Below are 19,749 nucleotides of genomic sequence, written 5' to 3' on the forward strand. Positions count from 1 at the left end.
TGTTGCAAAGAAAAGATGGTTCCCCATTAAGTCCATCAAAGTTTGCCAAAAATGAGTGATAACATTTGTCACTTCTTCCCCAAACACAAATTGTCAAATACCTCTAATATTCGGTTCCTTAGGTCCTAGATTATTGTCTCATATGTCGTGGATCACAACAGAAGCTTGGGAAACAAGGAATGCGATGTGAATACAGTTTTCTTTTGGAATATCAAGTCGCCCTTTTACATTCAGATTGCACTAACAAATCTCTTTTCTATCCTTTTGCGAAGATAAAAGCGAGCTCACAAATTAATGCGCAACACATAGTAAGAAAGGGAGATTTCTGCACGAAGACAGCCTATGGCTGTAAAGTTGGCACTTTGGACGACGATTGTTTTCAGTCCTCATCTTAAAAGACTGGTCCATGGTCTTTCTCCAAAGCTCCATCCAACTTTAGGAAGTATTTTCTCTCAACAATAAAATTAAAAAAAAAATTAAAAAAAAAATGTAATGTTAAAGAGAATTTGGGGAGAATGGAGAAAAATCATGTGTAGAAAAAAGAAAATAGTATACAACAAGGAAAAGTTTGAAGGAGGTAGTAGTGTAGTACTCTAGAAAGAACAGCTTGAAAGATTATACGTTTTGATTTTTTTAATATATATATATATATATATATATATATTCCTTTACTTTTAGAAAATTTTAGTGCCAGGTTTTTAAGGAAAAAAAAAATTAATATACGATTATTATAGACTTATGGACCTCTGTAGTTAAAAAGCGTTATTTTATGTTTTCTTATTTCTTTGTGAGGAAGCAAGATTTTTTTGTTATTAGATTTACAAAATTTATGTGCATTTATTTTGCGTATTTGTTATATACTCTATTAATGTGATTGATTGCGTCTTTTTTTAATATAAAATAATTATTTTAACTAATTATATTAATAGAATGTGTAAAAATTATACAAAATTACGTAACAAATTCTTATTTTTATATAATTTCTTAAGAGGGACAAGGGGAAGAGGCTTCTAAAAAATCAGTGCCCCCTTTTTGTAAAGCGCTTGTTCACACGCGCTAATGGGAATCTGGTAGACCAGCTTTTTATTACTTTTTTTTGAAAAGAATCGCATCATCTTATCATCCGTTACAATATCCATACGATATATTTTAGAGTTATTCTGGCATCAGCCCGTAGCTGCAGATATTCGTGTTGTGATTTTTTTTTTTTTTTTTTTTCACCCAATATATTTAGTATGCAGCGACTGTTATGTACAGTAGAATATTATTTATATTTTTTCTATATTTTATAATATATATTTAAAAGTAAGAATATTTTTATAAAGTGATATTATTTTTATAAAATATTTTATAAAATTATTTTTTATTTTAAAATATAATTATATAATGTATTGTAAAAAGTTATGTGTAATTTTCATTAGCTTCTTCCTAAAATTTCAGAACCGCGACTTTTGGTTCTTTTGTATATTGCTACACTAATTAGTGCAGACAAGCTTTCATCCCTTGTTTCTAGCAACACAACATTTTCTACGGTCATGGATTCCAAAAGAGAAAAAAAAGAGTAATATTACGTACAGTCGTGAAATGTACAAACGTCGTACAATCACTTTAAAAAATAGTGGAGTTTATTATTAAAAAATTAATTTTTTTTTATGTAAATTCTATATTTATTTTTTTTTTTTAAAATGACTGTACGGCACTTGCACACTCACGATTACAACTATTATTTCTCAATAAAAAATATATACATTGATGCTTGAAAATAATTTGGCTTTCACGCAACAATGTTTAGCTATGTATTCTATTTACAAAATCATTTGGGCTTTAGATCAAACAGTTTGTCCGCCTGTCAAACTATTGGTCTGACACAGTTGACATGTACATCAATCATTCCATTGTTGCAAGTTTGCAACAAACACAACAGATGCAAATTCTGTCCAGTACTGCCATGTTTTTTTTTTTGTATCTCTGTCTGGACTTTTTCTCTGGTACTCTTTATCCGGTTGTATTTCTTGTTTTATCCAAACAAAAGCTTGGATTTATGGACTGGATGAACTCTAGTTGTTGTCTCTTGATGATTTCTGCTTTATGGATTAATGGATTTTTGTCTCAATAATTCAAATCTACCAAAACTCTTGTGTGATAACTTTGTGTTAAATCAATGGTGATTAATGTAGAATTGATGTGGCAAGTGGCTACAGTACATGGCGGCGATTGGGTGCCACTGCAATGTGGACTAATAAAATAATCGGAGTTTGACGTGTGTTGGCCTCTAATTGGACCATCAGCTAATTTTCTGGGGGTTCTCTGTAAATTAACTACATGGCAGAAACTAAAATTTAAGAACTCCCCCAAAGCAAGAACATCAGCAAAATTGCCAAGAAGGTCGAAGTTGATGGAAAAACAAATACTGAACTACCAATAAAGAATCTGGGCACACTTATAAATCATGTAAATTATTAATTATGCAAGGTTAAGAGACACGAGTTTTTTTTTTTTTTTTTTGAGTGGGGGAGAGGAGTTTCGAACTCTAGACCTTTTTTTAGAGACTGTAAGTTATACCAATCAGACCACATGAATATCATTCCAAGAACTAGAAAAACTTAAGAACTCCCCGGCGAAGAGCTAGAGAATATCATCCCAAACACTAGGAAACCATGCAGTACCAACATGAAAGAATCATACTCCACATCCAAATTATATAAATCATTCATTACTTATGCAGAGTAAAAGAGGCAAAGTTGATTATAAAAGAAAAGAAAGAAAAGAGACACCAAAGTTTACCCTAAAAGCAGAAGCAAACATTTAAGAACTTCTCAAAAGCAAGAATATATATTATGCTAAACGCCAGCAAATTGCCAAGAAGGTTGAGATCGATAGGGAAACCATTGAAGAACCGATATTAAAGAAGTTAATTCAAAGTCCAAATCCTATAAAGAGGCCAAGTTAATTATTAAAGCATATAATTCTCGAAGCATGAGTTCCTGTTGAGTCATGTTATTCCGCATATGATCTGTGCGGATTAGTTTTTGTCTCAAATCTTGGGCTCTCTAGGCTAACTGCTTGATGCCAAAGTTTTCCTTAAAAAAAGAGAGTCTAGATCTCACTCTAATCCTGACACTTGTAGTGGTTTGCTTAGTACTCGTTTATTTTATTTTTGCAGATAAAATGAAATAAATTGAGATAAAAATTAAAAGTTGAATAAAATATTATTATAATATATATTTTTTTAATATTATTTTTGTTTTGAAATTTGAAAATGTTGAGCTTATTTTATTTTCTGTAAAAATTTAAAAAACTTGTAATAATTAAATGAGATGAGGTGAGATGAGATGAAAATGATTATGAAAACAAACGAGGCTTAGATCATCCATGGACGAGTAAAATTTCTCCTAAATTTTAGTTAAAAGTCATATTTTCCTAAATATTTTCATAAATTTTATTCATCTTTTCATAATCTAGTCCTACTTCACACTCTCTATTATTTTCCTATTCTATTAAAATAATATTTCTCTATTATTTTTTTATTATTTTTTATCACTTTCTTTTACAATATTATTAACTAGGGGTGACAATATATGACACGACTCATGAACTCAACATGAATACGACACGAAATTAGCGGGTTTGGATTTGATATTAATGGATTCGGGTCAAAACAGATTGACCCGTTAAGACATGATTTATTAACGGGTCAACCTGCTTAACACGAAATCAACTCGTTTTGACCAGTTGAAATTTTATTTCAAAATTAAAATTTTATTATTGTTAAGTTGTAATATTAGTATTTCTCAATATACTTATGTTTTTATTGCTGGGATTGTAATTTTAGATCTATGCTTGTATTTGTTATTGTATTATTTGTAATAATAGTTTTATTATATATTAAAATTTGAAAAATATTGATATATATTTTTTAAGATATTATGACTACTAATAAATATAGATTTTAAATTTTTTGTAAAGTTATATTAATCAGGTCAAATGAGTTCTCAAAATGGATGACACGACACGAACCGTTATCTAAATAGGTTGGGTTAGAGTTTGAAAATGAAAATTTGACACATTTAGCTTAATGGATCGAGTTTGGGTTGACTTATATAGTCGAATGTTCATGAATTGAAACGACACAAACACAACCTAAAAACACGGTTTGTCACCCCTAATATTAACTACTCACTCTTTTGTCTTTTTCTTTCTTTTTAAACTATTATTCTCTAGTGAATATTTTAAACAAAAATTTAAATTATTTTTTTGCAAGTACGATAATATTTTCAAAATTATTATGTCTTAAAGAAAAATCTAAATTTTTGTCAAAATTCACTTTTTCCAAAGGTAATATTTTGTAACGGTTAAATTTTAAAAATTAGTAGGAAATTGAAATTGTACATAGCACTGTGAAAATGTGTTTGTTAATAAAAATTAGTTAAATGTTTAGTAAAAATGATTTTATTTAATATTATTGAAAGATATAAAATATAATGAGCCTCACATTAACAAAAATAAGAAATTTGATTTTTATGATATTGGTTCTAATTTTGAAAAAAGAGTAGGAATAATAAATATATCTAAATGTATTATATTAAATTGGAATTAAAAAAAAAATCAAATGAATGATTTAGGGAACTGGATGTAGCTAGCCCACTTTAATTTCTTCCATTTCATATTTTTCCCCTATAATTTAGCCAAGGGTCACTTGATGAAGCGGATCGAATGCAGTGGTCTTAGGAATGCTTATGATCAGAGTTTGTTATATATAGTTAAGAACACCCACATTAATGTACAATATATATATATGTAAGAACTGGTACGTACATGCTTCCCTTCCTTAGTGCGTACGAAATAGCCTTACATCATCAATTGGGATGCATGGCATAACTAAATGGAATTAAGGAACGGATCTTCAGTTTTTTTATTTTTTTTCTTGCTACTTAATTTCCTCTATATTTATTTTATACAAACTCCACCTTTAAACTTTCACCTTGTATATGAATGCACCTCTCAAATGCTAATAACTTTGTAGAGAAGGAAGTAGGATTTCATCACTTTTTCACTCTATAAATCCATCGACGAGAAACCTAAAAATTCCCCTTCCCCGCCCCCTCTAGATCTCTTACATGCTTTCAACTCTCAAGTCACCATTATTTCTGCTCTTTGAAACATTGATTCTCTCTTGGTTCAAGAAAGATTCGGATTCAGAGAGAAAACCCAGTTAAAGAATATTCATCCAAGAAGGAAAAAAATGACACAAACCAGCTTGCTTTTTCTTGTTTTCATGACCATGCTCTATAAGGGCACGAGTATCCATATTCATAACCACAAGGGCAAGGGTGTTGGAGTGAACTGGGGAACCCAGTCCACACAACAACTCCCAGCGGATAAGGTGGTAAAAATGCTGAGGGATAATGGGTTTAACAAGCTGAAGCTGTTTGAGGCCGATGAGAACATTCTTGGGGCTCTGATGGGGACAGATATTGAAGTGATGCTGGCACTACCCAATAAAATGTTGCGGAATTTGAGTGAGGATCCTGATGCTGCGGCTTCCTGGGTGGATGCCTATGTCACTAGTTATTCCTACCCTGGTGGAGTCCATATCAAGTTGAGTCACGCACTATAATTTCTTTATCTTAATCAAACCAATTTAGAGTTTCGTTTTCCTTTCCTTTTTAGATCATCTTTGATTCTTTATGTTCACTAAGTGTTCTATATATCACTTTCGATCACTCTCTAGGTTAATTCTGTAATTTGTTCCCATGCTACAACTGTATGATCCGTTATGGTCCGAGTTTTTTTCTTTTTCTGGGTTACTATACATTCTCCACGTACGCTTTCCGTGATGGCTTCCTCTCTTCATTGATTGATAGTTCTTGTTTCCGCTTAAGATCGTTGTTCATAATCTTCTGAATGAGTACTCTCTCACTTCTCTCTACCTTCTTGGAATAGGCTTTTGATCATTCTGGAAATTGGTCTTCCCGTACTTGTTCTAGTACTTATCCTCATTGGATTACCTTCAACCATCATATTTGTGTCATTCGTGTGTTCTGATATTCTTTTCTGGCATCTTTTATTATCTGTGGGAGGTAGTTAAGTCGATTCCATGATCTATCGAGAAACATTCAGTTTTTAGCATCTTCTGGGTACTTGGAGCCTAAGTCCTTCAGCTTTATAATAAATTTAGTGATCCAATAGTAATTTTTTATAGCTCAAATGTCTAGCTCACATGACCGTGCACACGACTTTGGCATCTGGCTTAGGTGTCTGCAACTAAATCTGACTAACTTGTATTTTGTTCTACCTAGTATCCAACAAAGCCTATAAAGGTGATCTTGATTGGCCTATACTTTATTCTGGCTTCATTAATTATGCTTAACCCAAAAAAGAAAAAGGGATATGTTAATGCCCCATGTGTTTGTGTGAAATTACTCTGACTATTATTTTTTTCAGGTATGTTGCTGTAGGCAATGAGCCTTTCCTTAAATCTTACAATGGTATTTATCTCCATTGCACATTACCAGCCCTCAGAAACATCCAGCGAGCACTCGACCATTCTAGGCACGGATCCAATGTGAAAGTCACAGTCCCCTTCAACGCAGACGTCTACTACTCACCGGACTCAAACCCCGTGCCGTCTGCCGGTGACTTCCGGCCTGAACTCCGAGACTCCACAATTGAAATAATCCAATTCCTGCATTCAAATGATGCGCCTTTCACTGTCAACAGCTACCCTTTCCTCAGTCTCTATTTGGGCGACGATTTTTTCCCCGTGGACTATGCGTTCTTTGATGGAGCAAACAAGCCTGTTAAAGATGGTGATTTGCTTTACACCAATGTGTTTGATGCAAATCTGGACACTCTACTTTCAGCTTTGTCTAAAGCTGGTTACCCCGACATGAAAATCATAGTTGGTGAAGTCGGGTGGCCAACTGATGGCGACAAGAATGCAAATATCCAAAATGCAAATAAATTCAACCAGGGATTACTCCGACATGTTCTGAGTGGAAATGGAACCCCGCTGAGGAAAGGTGTAATTGACATATATCTGTTCAGCCTCATGGATGAGAATGCTAAAAGCGTAGCTCCTGGAAGCTTTGAAAGGCACTGGGGGTTGTTTGAATACGATGGAAAGCCAAAGTATGAGTTAGATTTGTCAGGTTTGGAGAAGAATAAAGATCTGGTACCAGCTGAGGACGTGAAATATATGCCAAAAAGGTGGTGTGTTCTGAATCCAGATGCTATTGATTTGGATGATTTGCCAGACAGTATCGACTACGCTTGCAGCAGATCAGATTGCACTTCTTTGGGTTATGGGTCTTCTTGTAATCATCTGAGCGTGGAAGGGAATGCATCTTATGCTTTCAACATGTATTATCAAGTCAATGGGCAGCAGATTTGGGACTGTGATTTTTTTGGGTTGGCTATGGTGACTGATGAGGATCCATCCGATGAGAACTGTCTATTCCCGGTGATGATTTCTTATGGTGCTGCAGTGTTGCTGCATGGGGGAGTTTCAGATACAGTAGTAAAAGTAATTTGGGGATCATATATGTTTTTGGGGTTTCTGCTGTTATATATATAAGCATATATGTTTTCGGGGTTTCATGCATTCACATAGTTTTTGTCTAGCTAGTTAGGTTGATTGGTACTTTGTACGGCTAGCATGGATAGATCATTGAATTATTTATGAGATGTCTTTGCCATGTATTTATCATTTTTATATTTGGTTAATATAAAAATAATAATAATTTAAAATATGTCGCTGCAACAATCGATCGATATGGTAGGAGATGACAAATTTAAAATAAAAAATAACTCTGGTGTTATGAAATAGACCAATCTCAATAGAATCTTCTATTTCCAAATCGAATTAGTTGCATTTGTCAATTTCTTTAGTGCATTGTGATGTGTAGATCATCATTCATATATATATATATATATATATATATATATATATATATATATATATTGAGGATACTTGAGTTTCCTAGTTATTTATGTTATCATATGCAAATTCTGCAACACTATACTTCTCGGTGTTGATCAATAATGGATATGCATTTTTAACTCTCATATCTCACTCCATTAAGAGAATTTCTCTTATTTTTTTTGTCTGTAAGTATTCTAATTGTTAGGGTTATTAAGGCCTCGTTTGTTTTCGCAGATGAGATAAGATTAAAGTTAAAAGTTGAATAAAATATTGTTAGAAATATTTTTTTAATATCAGTTTTATTTTGAGATTTGAAAAAATTGAATTATTTATTTTCTTTTATATGAAAATTTGAAAAGTTGTAATGATTAAATGAAATGAGTTGAGAAAAGTGGTGAAAATAAACAAGGCCTAATTAATGTCATGATACCGAAGTTTAATTAGTGATTAAGAAAAGACAAAATTTGTTAAAGAATAAAAAAACAGAAGTGTGATATTTATCTTAATTTGTGTAATATTCAGCGTATGATTTACAAGTTTTTAGTATTTTGTATCGAGTTATATTTTATATTTTGCTCGCATTTCATTAGCTAGGTGATCGACATGATATAATATTTGTTTAACTTTTATATTTTTTTGAAGAAATGATTGATGAAATATAGCGTCACATTGACACAGTAAAATACGATAGTAAAATATGAATTATAAATAAAGGTGTGGAGTATATTAATATGTTTATATATAAATATATATATATATATGTTAATGCCCAAAAACAACACAACCCATAAGAGAAAAAAGATCCATTCTTGAGACGCATTGAGGTGGGTTGGGTCTCGATCAGTATTGTTGAGATCCCCCAGCAGTGGTCCGATGAGGTTGTACGGTGTTGGTATGTACATCCATGACAATGAACAATATTTAAATGCAAAGAAAATAAGATGAGATGAGCACAGATTTACGTGGTTCAACACTAGACCTACAACCAAGGGAGTTTGTGGAGGGAAGATTCTACTATAATACATTTGTTACAGTCTCTCATAACCTCTCATTTCTCATTATACAATAAGAGCCAGAGATCTATATGTTGGAGAAGATATTCTATCCGGAGCTCTCTGTCCTGAGGTTGAAAAAGAAGTCGAAGCCTAAAAGAAAAGTCGGAAGTCCCCCTCAAACCATAGGCTCCCTGTCCCTTTTATCTGACCCTCTGCTTACGTGCCTTTCGGTAGTGGTGAAGCATGTTTGCTTTGCGTGTTTGACCCTCTCTACTTAGTCATTTCTTGTCTCATTTTCCTCTCTTCCTTTATCTTCTAGTGATGACCCATTGATAGGTTGAACCTTGAGATCTATTTTCGGCCTTGTGTATTTTACCTCCTCACAATATATATATATATAGATTTTTTTTGTTTGCTTTTTGATTTTGTACCCTTAATTCCTTTCCCTACCAAAAGAAAATAAAAGAGAATAGAAGGCCGTGTGAATTATTTGAATGCATAAGTTGATTAGTGATGCACATATCATAGACAAGAAGGCTGGACTGATAGAAAATGGGCAGGGAGATTATAAAAATATGAACTCGCGGGGCTATAAAGTATGGATTGATCAGATCTCTTATAATTGTGAGTGGATTTTATAGGACTCCATTATTCTATCTTAGACAAATTTTAATTTGAAGTCACGGCCCAATATTAGGCCAACTTCAATTCTAAAATAACTGGGCCTTGATGTCATTGGAAGATCAGTAATTTGCGTATCAAAATTGTGGATACATTCTATCTAGTATCCAATTATAGGTGTATATGAGTGTACTAATATTATATATATATATAAATATATATATTATATACATATATATATTGTTGATTTGTTAATAAACATCCTAGCCCCGTTTGGATATAGAAACGGTTTCATTTCATCTCATATCATCATTACAATTTTCCTAAATTTTCATACAAAATATAATAAACAATTCAACTTTTTCAAATCTCAAAACAATAATAATATTAAAAAATAATATTCTAATAAAATTTTATTCAACTTTCAATTTTTATTTAAAACTATCTCATTTCATTTAACTATCCAAATTAGGCCTTAAAATTGAAGAGTTCTTATTCTCTCTTGATTTTTTAAGATCATAAAAGTGATATAACATTTTCAAAACAATTCATCATGAAGGGTTATTAAATTGTTGATCATTGATAATTATTAATTTTTTATATTTTTATATTTAACTTTTTTTTTTAAAGGATATTTTTGTATCTAACTTAAAAGATGCTGAGTGAGATTCATATGTTAATGATTCAATACCAAAAAATAAAAAATAAACACCATTTAGACGGGGCAAAAAAGGAAAGAAATAATCTTCTGCCACGTGGAGTTATGCGATTGGAAATATAGAATCTGCTCCTCCAAGGTTCCTGCCACATTAACATCCTTTGCCCTTTCAGTTAAGGTAACGGTAACGCAGCCCATAGCGACCAACTGACCCATTTCGAACAAAAGATTCTAGCGGGATTTTGAATTTGAATTCTGTAACGGACAAATCTACCTATCCTTTATTTCCAGTTCTGCCACTTCTAGCCAGTACTTCTCTTCCACTCCACCTCCTCCTTTACTCTCAGACTCTCTCTCTCTCTCTCTCTCTCTCTCTCTCTCTCTCTCTCTCTCTCTCTGTGTGTGTGACAGGCACGCGCTCACCTACAATGGCGTCTCTCACTCCAGGGATCCTCCTGAAGCTCCTCCAATCAATGAACTCCACCACCCGTGTGACCGGAGACCACCGCTCGGCTCTCCTACAAGTCATCGGCATTGTCCCTGCCCTAGCCGGTTCTGACCTCTGGCCCAACCATGGCTTCTACGTCCAGCTCTCCGATTCCCTCAACTCCACCTACGTCTCCCTCTCCGAGCGAGACAACGACCTCATCTTGACCAACCGGTTGCAGCTCGGCCAGTTCGTGTACGTAGACCGCTTCGAATTCGATTCGCCCGTTCCACGTGTCTGTGGGATCCGCCCAATCGCCGGGCGCCACCCGTTCGTTGGAACCCCCGAACCGCTCATTGCGCGGATTTCAGCCTCAAAACGCGAGTTTGTGATTCAACCTGTCGCGGACTCGGATCAATCGGCTGACCCGATCGCTATTTATTTGTCCAGCAAGAAGTTAGAGGAAGCTCGAAGCGAAAATAAGGAATCATTGAAGCTTGAGTCGAAGGCTGAAAAGGGCAGATCAAGGCAGGCTCTGGCACCTCGAGATAATCTACTCGTTGGAAATGTGGGGAATTATGATGAACCAAAGACTTCGGATAGGCCTCAAAGGTTCTCGTCTCCTGCAAGTGCTAAAAGATCAGTATCAAGAGGGAAGAAGAACGTGGCTGTAGTGGAGAGAGACCCATCACCGGCGGCAAAGGGAAAGAGGTCGGCGTCTCCAGTGCCTTCAAAATGTGTGGTTCCGAGTTTGGTTTCTGCTCGGGAAGAGAATCGGAAGACATCAAGGGAGCCGTCAATCATCGTGCCTTCAAGGTACCGGCAGCCATCTCCAAATGGGCGGAAGCAGGCTTCGCCTAGTGCACGAAGGGCTTCTCTTTCTCCAGGTAGGAGGTTGTCGGGGGGAGTCAAGCTTTCGCCCATGGTGGCCGGAGGTCCCATGGATTCCACCAGTAAGAAGAAGATGGCAACTATTGTTGCTGGGATTTCCAAGGTTTCGGAAGCGCTTGTTGGGTCTGCAAAGACAATTCGGAAGAGCTGGGATGAGCCGCCAGCAATGGCAGCCCCAGTGGAGCAGAAAGAGAAGGCTGTTTCAAAGAATAAACAGAATCTGCAAGCAATTTTGCGGACTCAGGTAAATTTATAACCCTTGTCGATACTTAAAACTCTGCTTACATAATGAAATCTTGTCTCTATAGTTTCTGTACTTCAAATTTTCTCATTCCCATTTTGTTGCCACTTCTTTAAGCATTAAGCTTTTGCATGAAAAACTTGATTTACTATTGGGATTTATACGCTAAGCTTTTACGAGAAAAAAATGCTCTTGTTTTTATTCATTGGTAGTAGAATGGACTTCTGTGGTAGCATTACATTTTCTTTCAAGGCTTTACTGTGCTCTTATTTTACGGTGAATGTTTTGCTCAAGTTTCTCTATCTGCATTCTTACAATAGAAAAAAAAAAATCACAGCATCTGCCCAGCTCTTACTTTGGTTGCTCCACTCCGTTAACATATGTCATTGTTGATATCATTGAATTTCAGTTTGGACTGATTAGAGATATGAGTAACCTTTTGTGTACGCCATCGCGAAATGAAATGGCTGTGAACAGGCATGTCTGATTCACACATTTGGTGAACTGATGTAAAGAGAAAAGGAACAGAAAATGAATGAAATCTAAGCATCCTGTTGGCTTGGTCAAAGTCTAATAATAGCTAAATTTTAGCTAATATGTGCTAAAAAACTACCACATTGGATTGGGTATTTCAATAAAATTTTAGACTTTACAACGATTCTCTAAATTTGTTGGTGAACAGTAGGTTAGCCAAACATTAAAATATTCAATTCTCACTTCTCTCACAAAAATATGTAGGTAGTTTTTGTAATTGAGAAATTTGATTCTATTAATTATTATTAAATATAAAATGAGATAAAAATAAATAAATTAGTTAATGTTAATTATAATATTAATTATTAAGTTAATTATAATGATAAGTTAATTATAATATAATTATTATTTAATAAATTTGATAAATATTAATATTAATTTAATTCTAATATAATAATAATTATTATTAATATTTAATGTTAATTTAATATTTAATAAATCTAATAAATATTAATTTAATTATTATTAATATTAAATTGGTAGAATTATAAAATGTGATACAGATAAATTAAATAAAAAAATTATTAAATTAATAATATTTTATTATTATATAGACAGTAAATGGTTAATCCAATGTGAAGATTGAATTTAAATGGAATAGGTAAATGTAAAAAAGTGTGATATTAGCTAAATTTTAAAGATGAATTTAGTCAAGTCAATGAGAATGCTCTTAGAAATTCTTGATTTGACATTTTACCTCTAACAGAGCCAAATCAATAACTTCGTTGATCAGTCTTCCCATTTGTAAGTGTAATTCCCTATGATATATGATAAATTATAAGTGAAGAGTCTATAACTCAGCAAAATCAATGCTTTGCTCTTAGACATATCCATTAGCATATTCACTCAAGAATGTCCTTTGGTCAGAAGTCAACTAACATGATATATATATGGTCATAAACGCAATCTACCATGTGAATATTTTCAGTAATTACCCGTGAAATCACCACCAGTGCTAATGAGAAAAGATAAATTTAATTATTTCTATTTCACTCCGCATTTTATCCCTTTTACTTGAAGTTATGTTGTTTCCGATATTCCTTTACGGATTTTCTTATTTTCATTTCTGTGCACTTGAGATTTCTCATTGATATTCTCTCCAGAGCTTGTTTTGTTCATTGCGTTCTTTCCTGCTTTCCAGGCTGCAATTTCTAGACGTTTAAGTGACGTAAACGGTCGAAAACTGAGTACCGACGATTCTTCAAGTGATGAGAAAATGAAACCAAGCTCTCCTGACAGTTGTCTGATTGAAGAAAAATTAAACTTAGGAGCTCTTGGTATCACTGTTCATGAAAAGAAATGGACTGACGGCAGTGTTCCATTGGATGCAGTGTCTGTTGATCTTGCAAGCCTTGGGAAGGTATGGATCAAGATAGGAACTTGGATTGATTGATTGAGTCGGACAGCACTGAATAGAACTAAGTTATTAGCCACTTGGTAGTTACTACGTGATTGCATCCGAATTGTTCACAATTAATGCGGCAAGGATTACTTTATATCTAGTTAAAAGACTAAAAGAATTATTAAATCTTGATTAAAGATTGAAGACAGAAGGTTGACTTTTAACACGTCAACCAAATGCAGGATGCCATGCAAAGGAGAGCTGTTGCTTCTGCAGCTGCAGCTGAAGCATTGAAGGAGGCCCTTGCTACTGAATCTGTTGTAAGGAGTTTGAGGTAATAATAATTCCTCTCTCCCATCAGTTTTATATTTCTCTTCAAGTGCACACATTTGAAGCAAAGACGCAGCACACGTGGTTTATAAAACAGGGTGGCACAACTTCATTAATAATAAGCCTGCGAGACAACTTGAAAGCATAGTCTAATAAGTTTTTTGCGTTCTCAAATCACAGTTCTGTGATTATAATTGCCATCTTAATGATACAAAGTTCGCTTATGGCTTTAATACTGAGGGTGTATTTGATATTGTGGTCTGTCTCAACTTCATCCATTTTATTCTCTAACAATTTGTTGAAGGGAGCCTAATTATATTACTTTCTATCCTTCTCAGCATGTTCTCAGAACTCTCTTCTGAATGCAAGGCTGGAAATCCTTTGCCCACCATTGATAGGTTCTTCACAATCTATAACGATGTTGTGAGATCAACTGTGATTGCTGAATCAGTTGCTAGTAGCCAGAATTCTGACATACCTGATGACAGTATCCCCACGGAGCAATCTAATCTGTGGGTTGAAGCTGCCTTGGCAACAGACCTGCAGATTGTCTCCCTTCTTACCAGCCAAGATCATGATCCCCCTTCAACTCTAAGGAAAAGTTCGTCAAGACGAAAATCTTCTCATAATGCACCTCCCAAGGTCCATCAAAAGGTCTCATCGTCTTCATTGCCACAATCCAATCCGGGTAGTGGGGTGTGGACAAGGGGTCATGGTATGAAAGAAACAGCAGAGCTTGCAACGAAGCTGCTATCTGAAATGCAAATTTGGTTTCTAAGATTTGTTGAGGAGTCCCTTGATGCAGGTTTTAGAGTGTTGGGAGAGCGTGGCACTGATGGGGGTAAATCAATGTGTCTTGATGGGAGCTCCATTGCTGCAGTTTTATCCAAGTTGAAGCGAGTCAATGATTGGTTGGACCTTGTGGTTTCTAAAGGGGATGAACAGCTGACAGAAAAGGTTGAAAGGCTGAAGCGAAAGATCTACGGATTTGTCATCCAGCATGTTGGGACTACGTTTGATAACTCCTTGTCCCTTGCTTCTTGATTTTCTCTGCCTTTTCTTCTCTTTTGTGAATTATGTTTGAATTCTGAACAAAAAAAATGCTTATGAAATCAAATTGGCTTGCGTTATTCTTCACAGGAAAATGATGATTGATTCATTGTAAAGTCAGTGCCAGTTGGTTTTTTCATTCAGTGGAAATCTTACTGAATATATTTTGGCATTTTGCTTCCTCGCGTGAAGATTATTAGTGAGGTTTGGATTTCTGAATTCTTTAATTTATTTTTACTTTTTGAGAATTCCCTTTTTTTAATTTATTTTTTTTCTTTTGTACACAAATAATAGAAGTAAGATGAAATGGCCTATTAAATGACTGACCTCATTTGTATATAAATAAAATATTGTTAAAATATATTTTTTTAATATTATTTTTATTTTAAAATTTAAAAAAGTTAAATTATTTATTTTATTTTATATAAGAATTTGAAAAAAATTATAATAATGAGTTGAGAGAAGTTGTGAAAACAAACATGACCATTCCTAACATATTTTTTCATTTTTTTTTTCTTTCTTTTAGTCCATATTTAGATTGGAAACTCAGTTTAACTTATCTCTCATCTCATATTATTATAATTTTTTTAAATTCTCACATAAAATATAATAAATAGTTTAATTTTTTCAAATCTCAAAATAATAATACTATTAAAAAATAATATTTTATTCAACTAATCTAAAATTATCTAATCTATTTCTAAATATTTCTTTAAAGTTATTTTTGAAAATGTTACTTTTGAATATATTTCTTTAAAGTTCACGGATCACTGCTATTCCCAAAAGGAAAGTTCACGGGCTGGCCTATTTCAGGCCCACAGGAAAGATATTTATGACTATTTTCCTATTAGGCAACATCTAGTTTCGACAATTTTGTAACTTGTAGATTCCTCCCATTCAAGGTAAAAATTCTTGAGTTCCATTATTGTTTTTAAATTCAAATATGTAACATGCTAATTCTTACCATGTTTTAACTATAAATTTATAAGTTATATTATATACTACAAACACGTCTTATTTAGTAACTATTATGTTACGTAAAATAATGTTAGGATGCAAACCAAACATGCACACTAGATAAATGATTTTTTTTAATTATTTTTTAAACATCTTTAATCATTAAGAAAAAAAATATAAATTCATTAATTGTCACTTCTTTAATTATTAAAAAAATTTAAAAAAAATTAAAATACATGAGTGGACACATTTGACCTTTTGAGAGTGGTACTAACATTTTCCTATTATGTTTTGTCAATTTCTCGTGAGTTCTCAGTTATTGCTTTCAAAGTAAACGATGCGGATTTTTCCACGTCAACATTTTGTCACTTTGAAATTCAATTGTGTCTTTTTATATTTACCACACAAAAATCTTTTGCAATTCTTCTATTCATGGGTCGTGTAAAGTGTAGGATTCAATATTTAAGGGTTATGATGTAATTTCGTAGGTGCCTGAAACCCAACTCGAAGAGTCACCAACTGTAGCTCGTCTTTTAACTTGGGTGGATGTAATTTAAGAATAGCCCAATGAAAGTCATGCCAATAATTGAAATTGGTTTTTTTGTCATTGTCCTATGCCTTAATCAAAATGTGTGAAACATTTTAAATGACATGATATGATGTGTGCCTTTTTCACTTGAGATTAGGCCTCTCCCCAATCCCTAACCCTTGAATGAAAAAGGTGGCTCTCGATATTTTCCTTTTTAAAGTGCACTATTATGTCTTTTTATGTGTTCATACTTCATGTTTTATTGTCATTTTCCTTAGTCTAGTCATCAATTCTTCTCAATAACATATTTTAAAAAAATAAAAATAAAAAATAAATCTCGATACTTGAGAAGAGGTTGAAATTTCCCAACAAACATTCATTTACAACAAATATGGCACGAAAATGGGAAAAAAAAGGTTATCGGATAAAATAAAATAAAAAAATGTTCCCCGCCAATTCCCTGCAAAGAAAGCATTGTCTTAAATGATGGTTTTTTTACCGTCCACTAGACCAATTATGGTGTCATCTCTAAAGATAGTGGTCGATTGTGGTGGATAATGATAGGCTTACTACTAATTCTTATAATTCATCTACTACTCATTTTATTTTTTACTTAATGGTTAAGGAAGTAACTATTAGTGAAGTTGTATATTTTTTAAATTTAAAGATGTTAAAAAAATAATTAAAATAAAATTTCAAATACACTATCATTATACTTACAACCATCCTCATCTATCTTACACAGTAAAAGCAAAATGTGATTTAAAATTATGATTCCAAATGTCACTTTACTCCTATCATTTGGCTCTCATTGCTTAAATAAGATTGTATTTTTTTTTTGTATTTTTTTTTTATAATATTCAGAGCCTTTTTCTCTTTCAATGGGGGTGCCAAGTGCCATTGAAACACTCGTAGAAGAATGAGAAGTATAGAAAAATTATAACTTTGATGATTGGCTCACTCGTTGACCAACTTATAACAAACCCAAAAAGGTATTTTCCTATTAAAGATATGGAGTGATTCATATTAAAGGTATATTCTACTTCATATGGAGTGATTCATATTAAAGATCTGCTCCTTAGCCGCATAGCAAACTTAGTGGATCACGTTACGAGTATTTGTGCTTTATTATATAATCTAAAAGTATGAACGACATGATATTCTTATAATGAGATACTAGTTATAAAAAAGAATAATTTTATATATAATCGTGAAGTATGTAAACGTCGCGTAATCTTTTTGAAAAAAAATTGGGTATATTATTAAAAAATTAATTTTTTTTTTCATGTGAATCTCATATTTTATTCACTTTTTTTAAAATGATTACGTGATGATTATATAATTCACGATTGTAAATATATTTTTTTTATAAAAAATTATTATATAAGTAGTCATTTTTAATAATATATTATTTTATGATAAGATGATATGAGAGTACAGCATATCAATATTTTTGTTGATAATCACCATACCTTTTAGGATGGAATTGCGTATAATTATAACATGCTTACTATATGTAGTCATCTTGTTGTTGAGCTTTCATATCCTATTGGTTTAGGGTTTGTCCGTGAGCACAATTATTTTTAGATATTTTCAAACTATTTCACAAATTATTCACTATTGTGGACCCTTAACCTATTTAATTTGTGGGATAATGCTAGGGTGCACACTAAATATGCATCTCAAATATACACACCAGTACAAATAATTTTTTTTTCTTTTAAATATTTTTTAAAACATCTTTAACTATTAAAAAAATTAAAAATATATATAAATTTACTAATAATCACTTCTTTAAACTTTTAAGAAAACAAATTTAAAAAAAATAAAACACATGAGTAAGCATATTTAGTGAGGGCACATTTAGGAATCATACTCTATTTTCCTTAATTTGTTGTAGCAATAGCAATAGGAAATAAAAACAAAAACAAAACAAAAAACAAAACAAAACCCATTATGAGCTCTTTAGGTAAGAGACTTTTGTCTATTCTCTTTGTTAATCTATTTTCTGTCATGATATTCTCCGGAGATTAGAGTTAAGATTATTTTAACTAGTCTCGAGAAAATGTAACAGGCAACTTTAGGTTTCATTTGAAATTTAAATCTATCTCAATTTATCTCAATTTATTATTATAATTTTTTAAATTTTAATATAAAATATAATAAATAATTTAATTTTTTTAAATTTTAAAATAATAATAATATTAAAAAATAATATTTTATTATTTAAATTTAATTTAATTTAATATCTAAACGCAGTCATAATCTTTATGACCAATTGACCATAAATACAAAACAAAAGAAAACTTGAGAAAAGCAATTATGACACTAAGGGTAGGTTTGGGGGGTAAGATGAAAATTTTGTCTTTTGTTTTGAAGTTTAAAATATTAACTTTTAATATTATTATTATTTTGGGATTTGAAAAATGTGTATTGAGATTTGAAAAAATTGAATTGTTTATTATATTTTGTATGGGGATTTGAAAAATGTGTAATGATGAGATGAGAATTTTATGTTTGATTTGAGGTCCCAAACTTGCCCTAAGATTATGTTTGAAAGTTGAAATATCTTAAATAATTTAAAATAAGTTATAAATAATAATATTTTGTAAGTTTATATTTAAATATATAAAATCAGTTGAGATGAATTTTAATTTTTTTATATCAAAATTTTGTTATAAAAAAAAAAAAAATGGAAGCAGAGTCGGTTAGTTAAAGCACAATGGGTAAACAGGTGGGAGTGGGTCCAAAGGAAGGGAAAAAAACGGCTTTACGCATGCCAGACATTTGTCCTCCCAACTCTGTTCATATCCATCCGCATTTTTCTTCTTCTTTCAATGCTACCGCATGCATAAAACCTCCACCACAAAACGCCAGACAACATGACAACCCCCCACCAAAACTAATCCCCCCCCATCAACACATCCAACGGCTGATCTTCTCTCATTGCCATCTTAAATAAGAAAAATGCTGATCATTTTAATTTTTCTATTTTAATCATTATTTTGTCATCATTTCAAATCTTATAAATAAATAGTCTCTGTAAATATGTAAATAAAAGACTTCACATTCACATTCTTTATGTGTAAATATTTAATTTAAAAAAATTAAAAATTTATTTTAAAAAAATATTTTCTCGTCATTGATATAAAGAGTTCATCATCCACACCAACTAGACAACTATTACGTAAAAATTTAGCTCGTTAGGATACCGAAACTATTTCAACTCATTTATTATTATCTTATCATT

The 19,749-nt window shown here is 32.4% G+C and overlaps 2 protein-coding genes across 2 annotated transcripts; both read left to right on the forward strand.

Moving 5' to 3' along the window:
* The first annotated feature begins 5,103 nt into the window (after nt 1-5,103).
* On the forward strand, nt 5,104-7,697 carry LOC108992701 (glucan endo-1,3-beta-glucosidase 8). Its single transcript, XM_018967332.1, has 2 exons — nt 5,104-5,598; nt 6,445-7,697. The coding sequence occupies exons 1-2, from the start codon at nt 5,243-5,245 to the stop codon at nt 7,574-7,576; spliced, it is 1,488 nt and encodes a 495-aa protein (XP_018822877.1). The 5' UTR covers nt 5,104-5,242; the 3' UTR covers nt 7,577-7,697.
* A 2,818-nt stretch (nt 7,698-10,515) lies between these two features.
* LOC108992700 lies at nt 10,516-15,193 on the forward strand. Its single transcript, XM_018967331.2, has 4 exons — nt 10,516-11,760; nt 13,433-13,651; nt 13,876-13,967; nt 14,302-15,193. The coding sequence occupies exons 1-4, from the start codon at nt 10,627-10,629 to the stop codon at nt 15,005-15,007; spliced, it is 2,151 nt and encodes a 716-aa protein (XP_018822876.1). The 5' UTR covers nt 10,516-10,626; the 3' UTR covers nt 15,008-15,193.
* Nucleotides 15,194-19,749: the final 4,556 nt, after the last annotated feature.

Source organism: Juglans regia, chromosome 1, assembly GCF_001411555.2.
Source record: "Juglans regia cultivar Chandler chromosome 1, Walnut 2.0, whole genome shotgun sequence".
Classification (NCBI taxonomy): Eukaryota; Viridiplantae; Streptophyta; class Magnoliopsida; order Fagales; family Juglandaceae; genus Juglans; species Juglans regia.

Coding starts and splice junctions, on each gene's coding strand:
- LOC108992701 (XM_018967332.1), top strand. CDS start 5,243: ATGACACAAACCAGCTTGCTTTTTCTTGTTTTCATGACCATGCTCTAT. Junction 5,599..6,444: donor CCTGGTGGAGTCCATATCAA/GTTGAGTCACGC, acceptor TATTTTTTTCAG/GTATGTTGCTGTAGGCAATG.
- LOC108992700 (XM_018967331.2), top strand. CDS start 10,627: ATGGCGTCTCTCACTCCAGGGATCCTCCTGAAGCTCCTCCAATCAATG. Junction 11,761..13,432: donor AAGCAATTTTGCGGACTCAG/GTAAATTTATAA, acceptor CCTGCTTTCCAG/GCTGCAATTTCTAGACGTTT. Junction 13,652..13,875: donor ATCTTGCAAGCCTTGGGAAG/GTATGGATCAAG, acceptor AACCAAATGCAG/GATGCCATGCAAAGGAGAGC.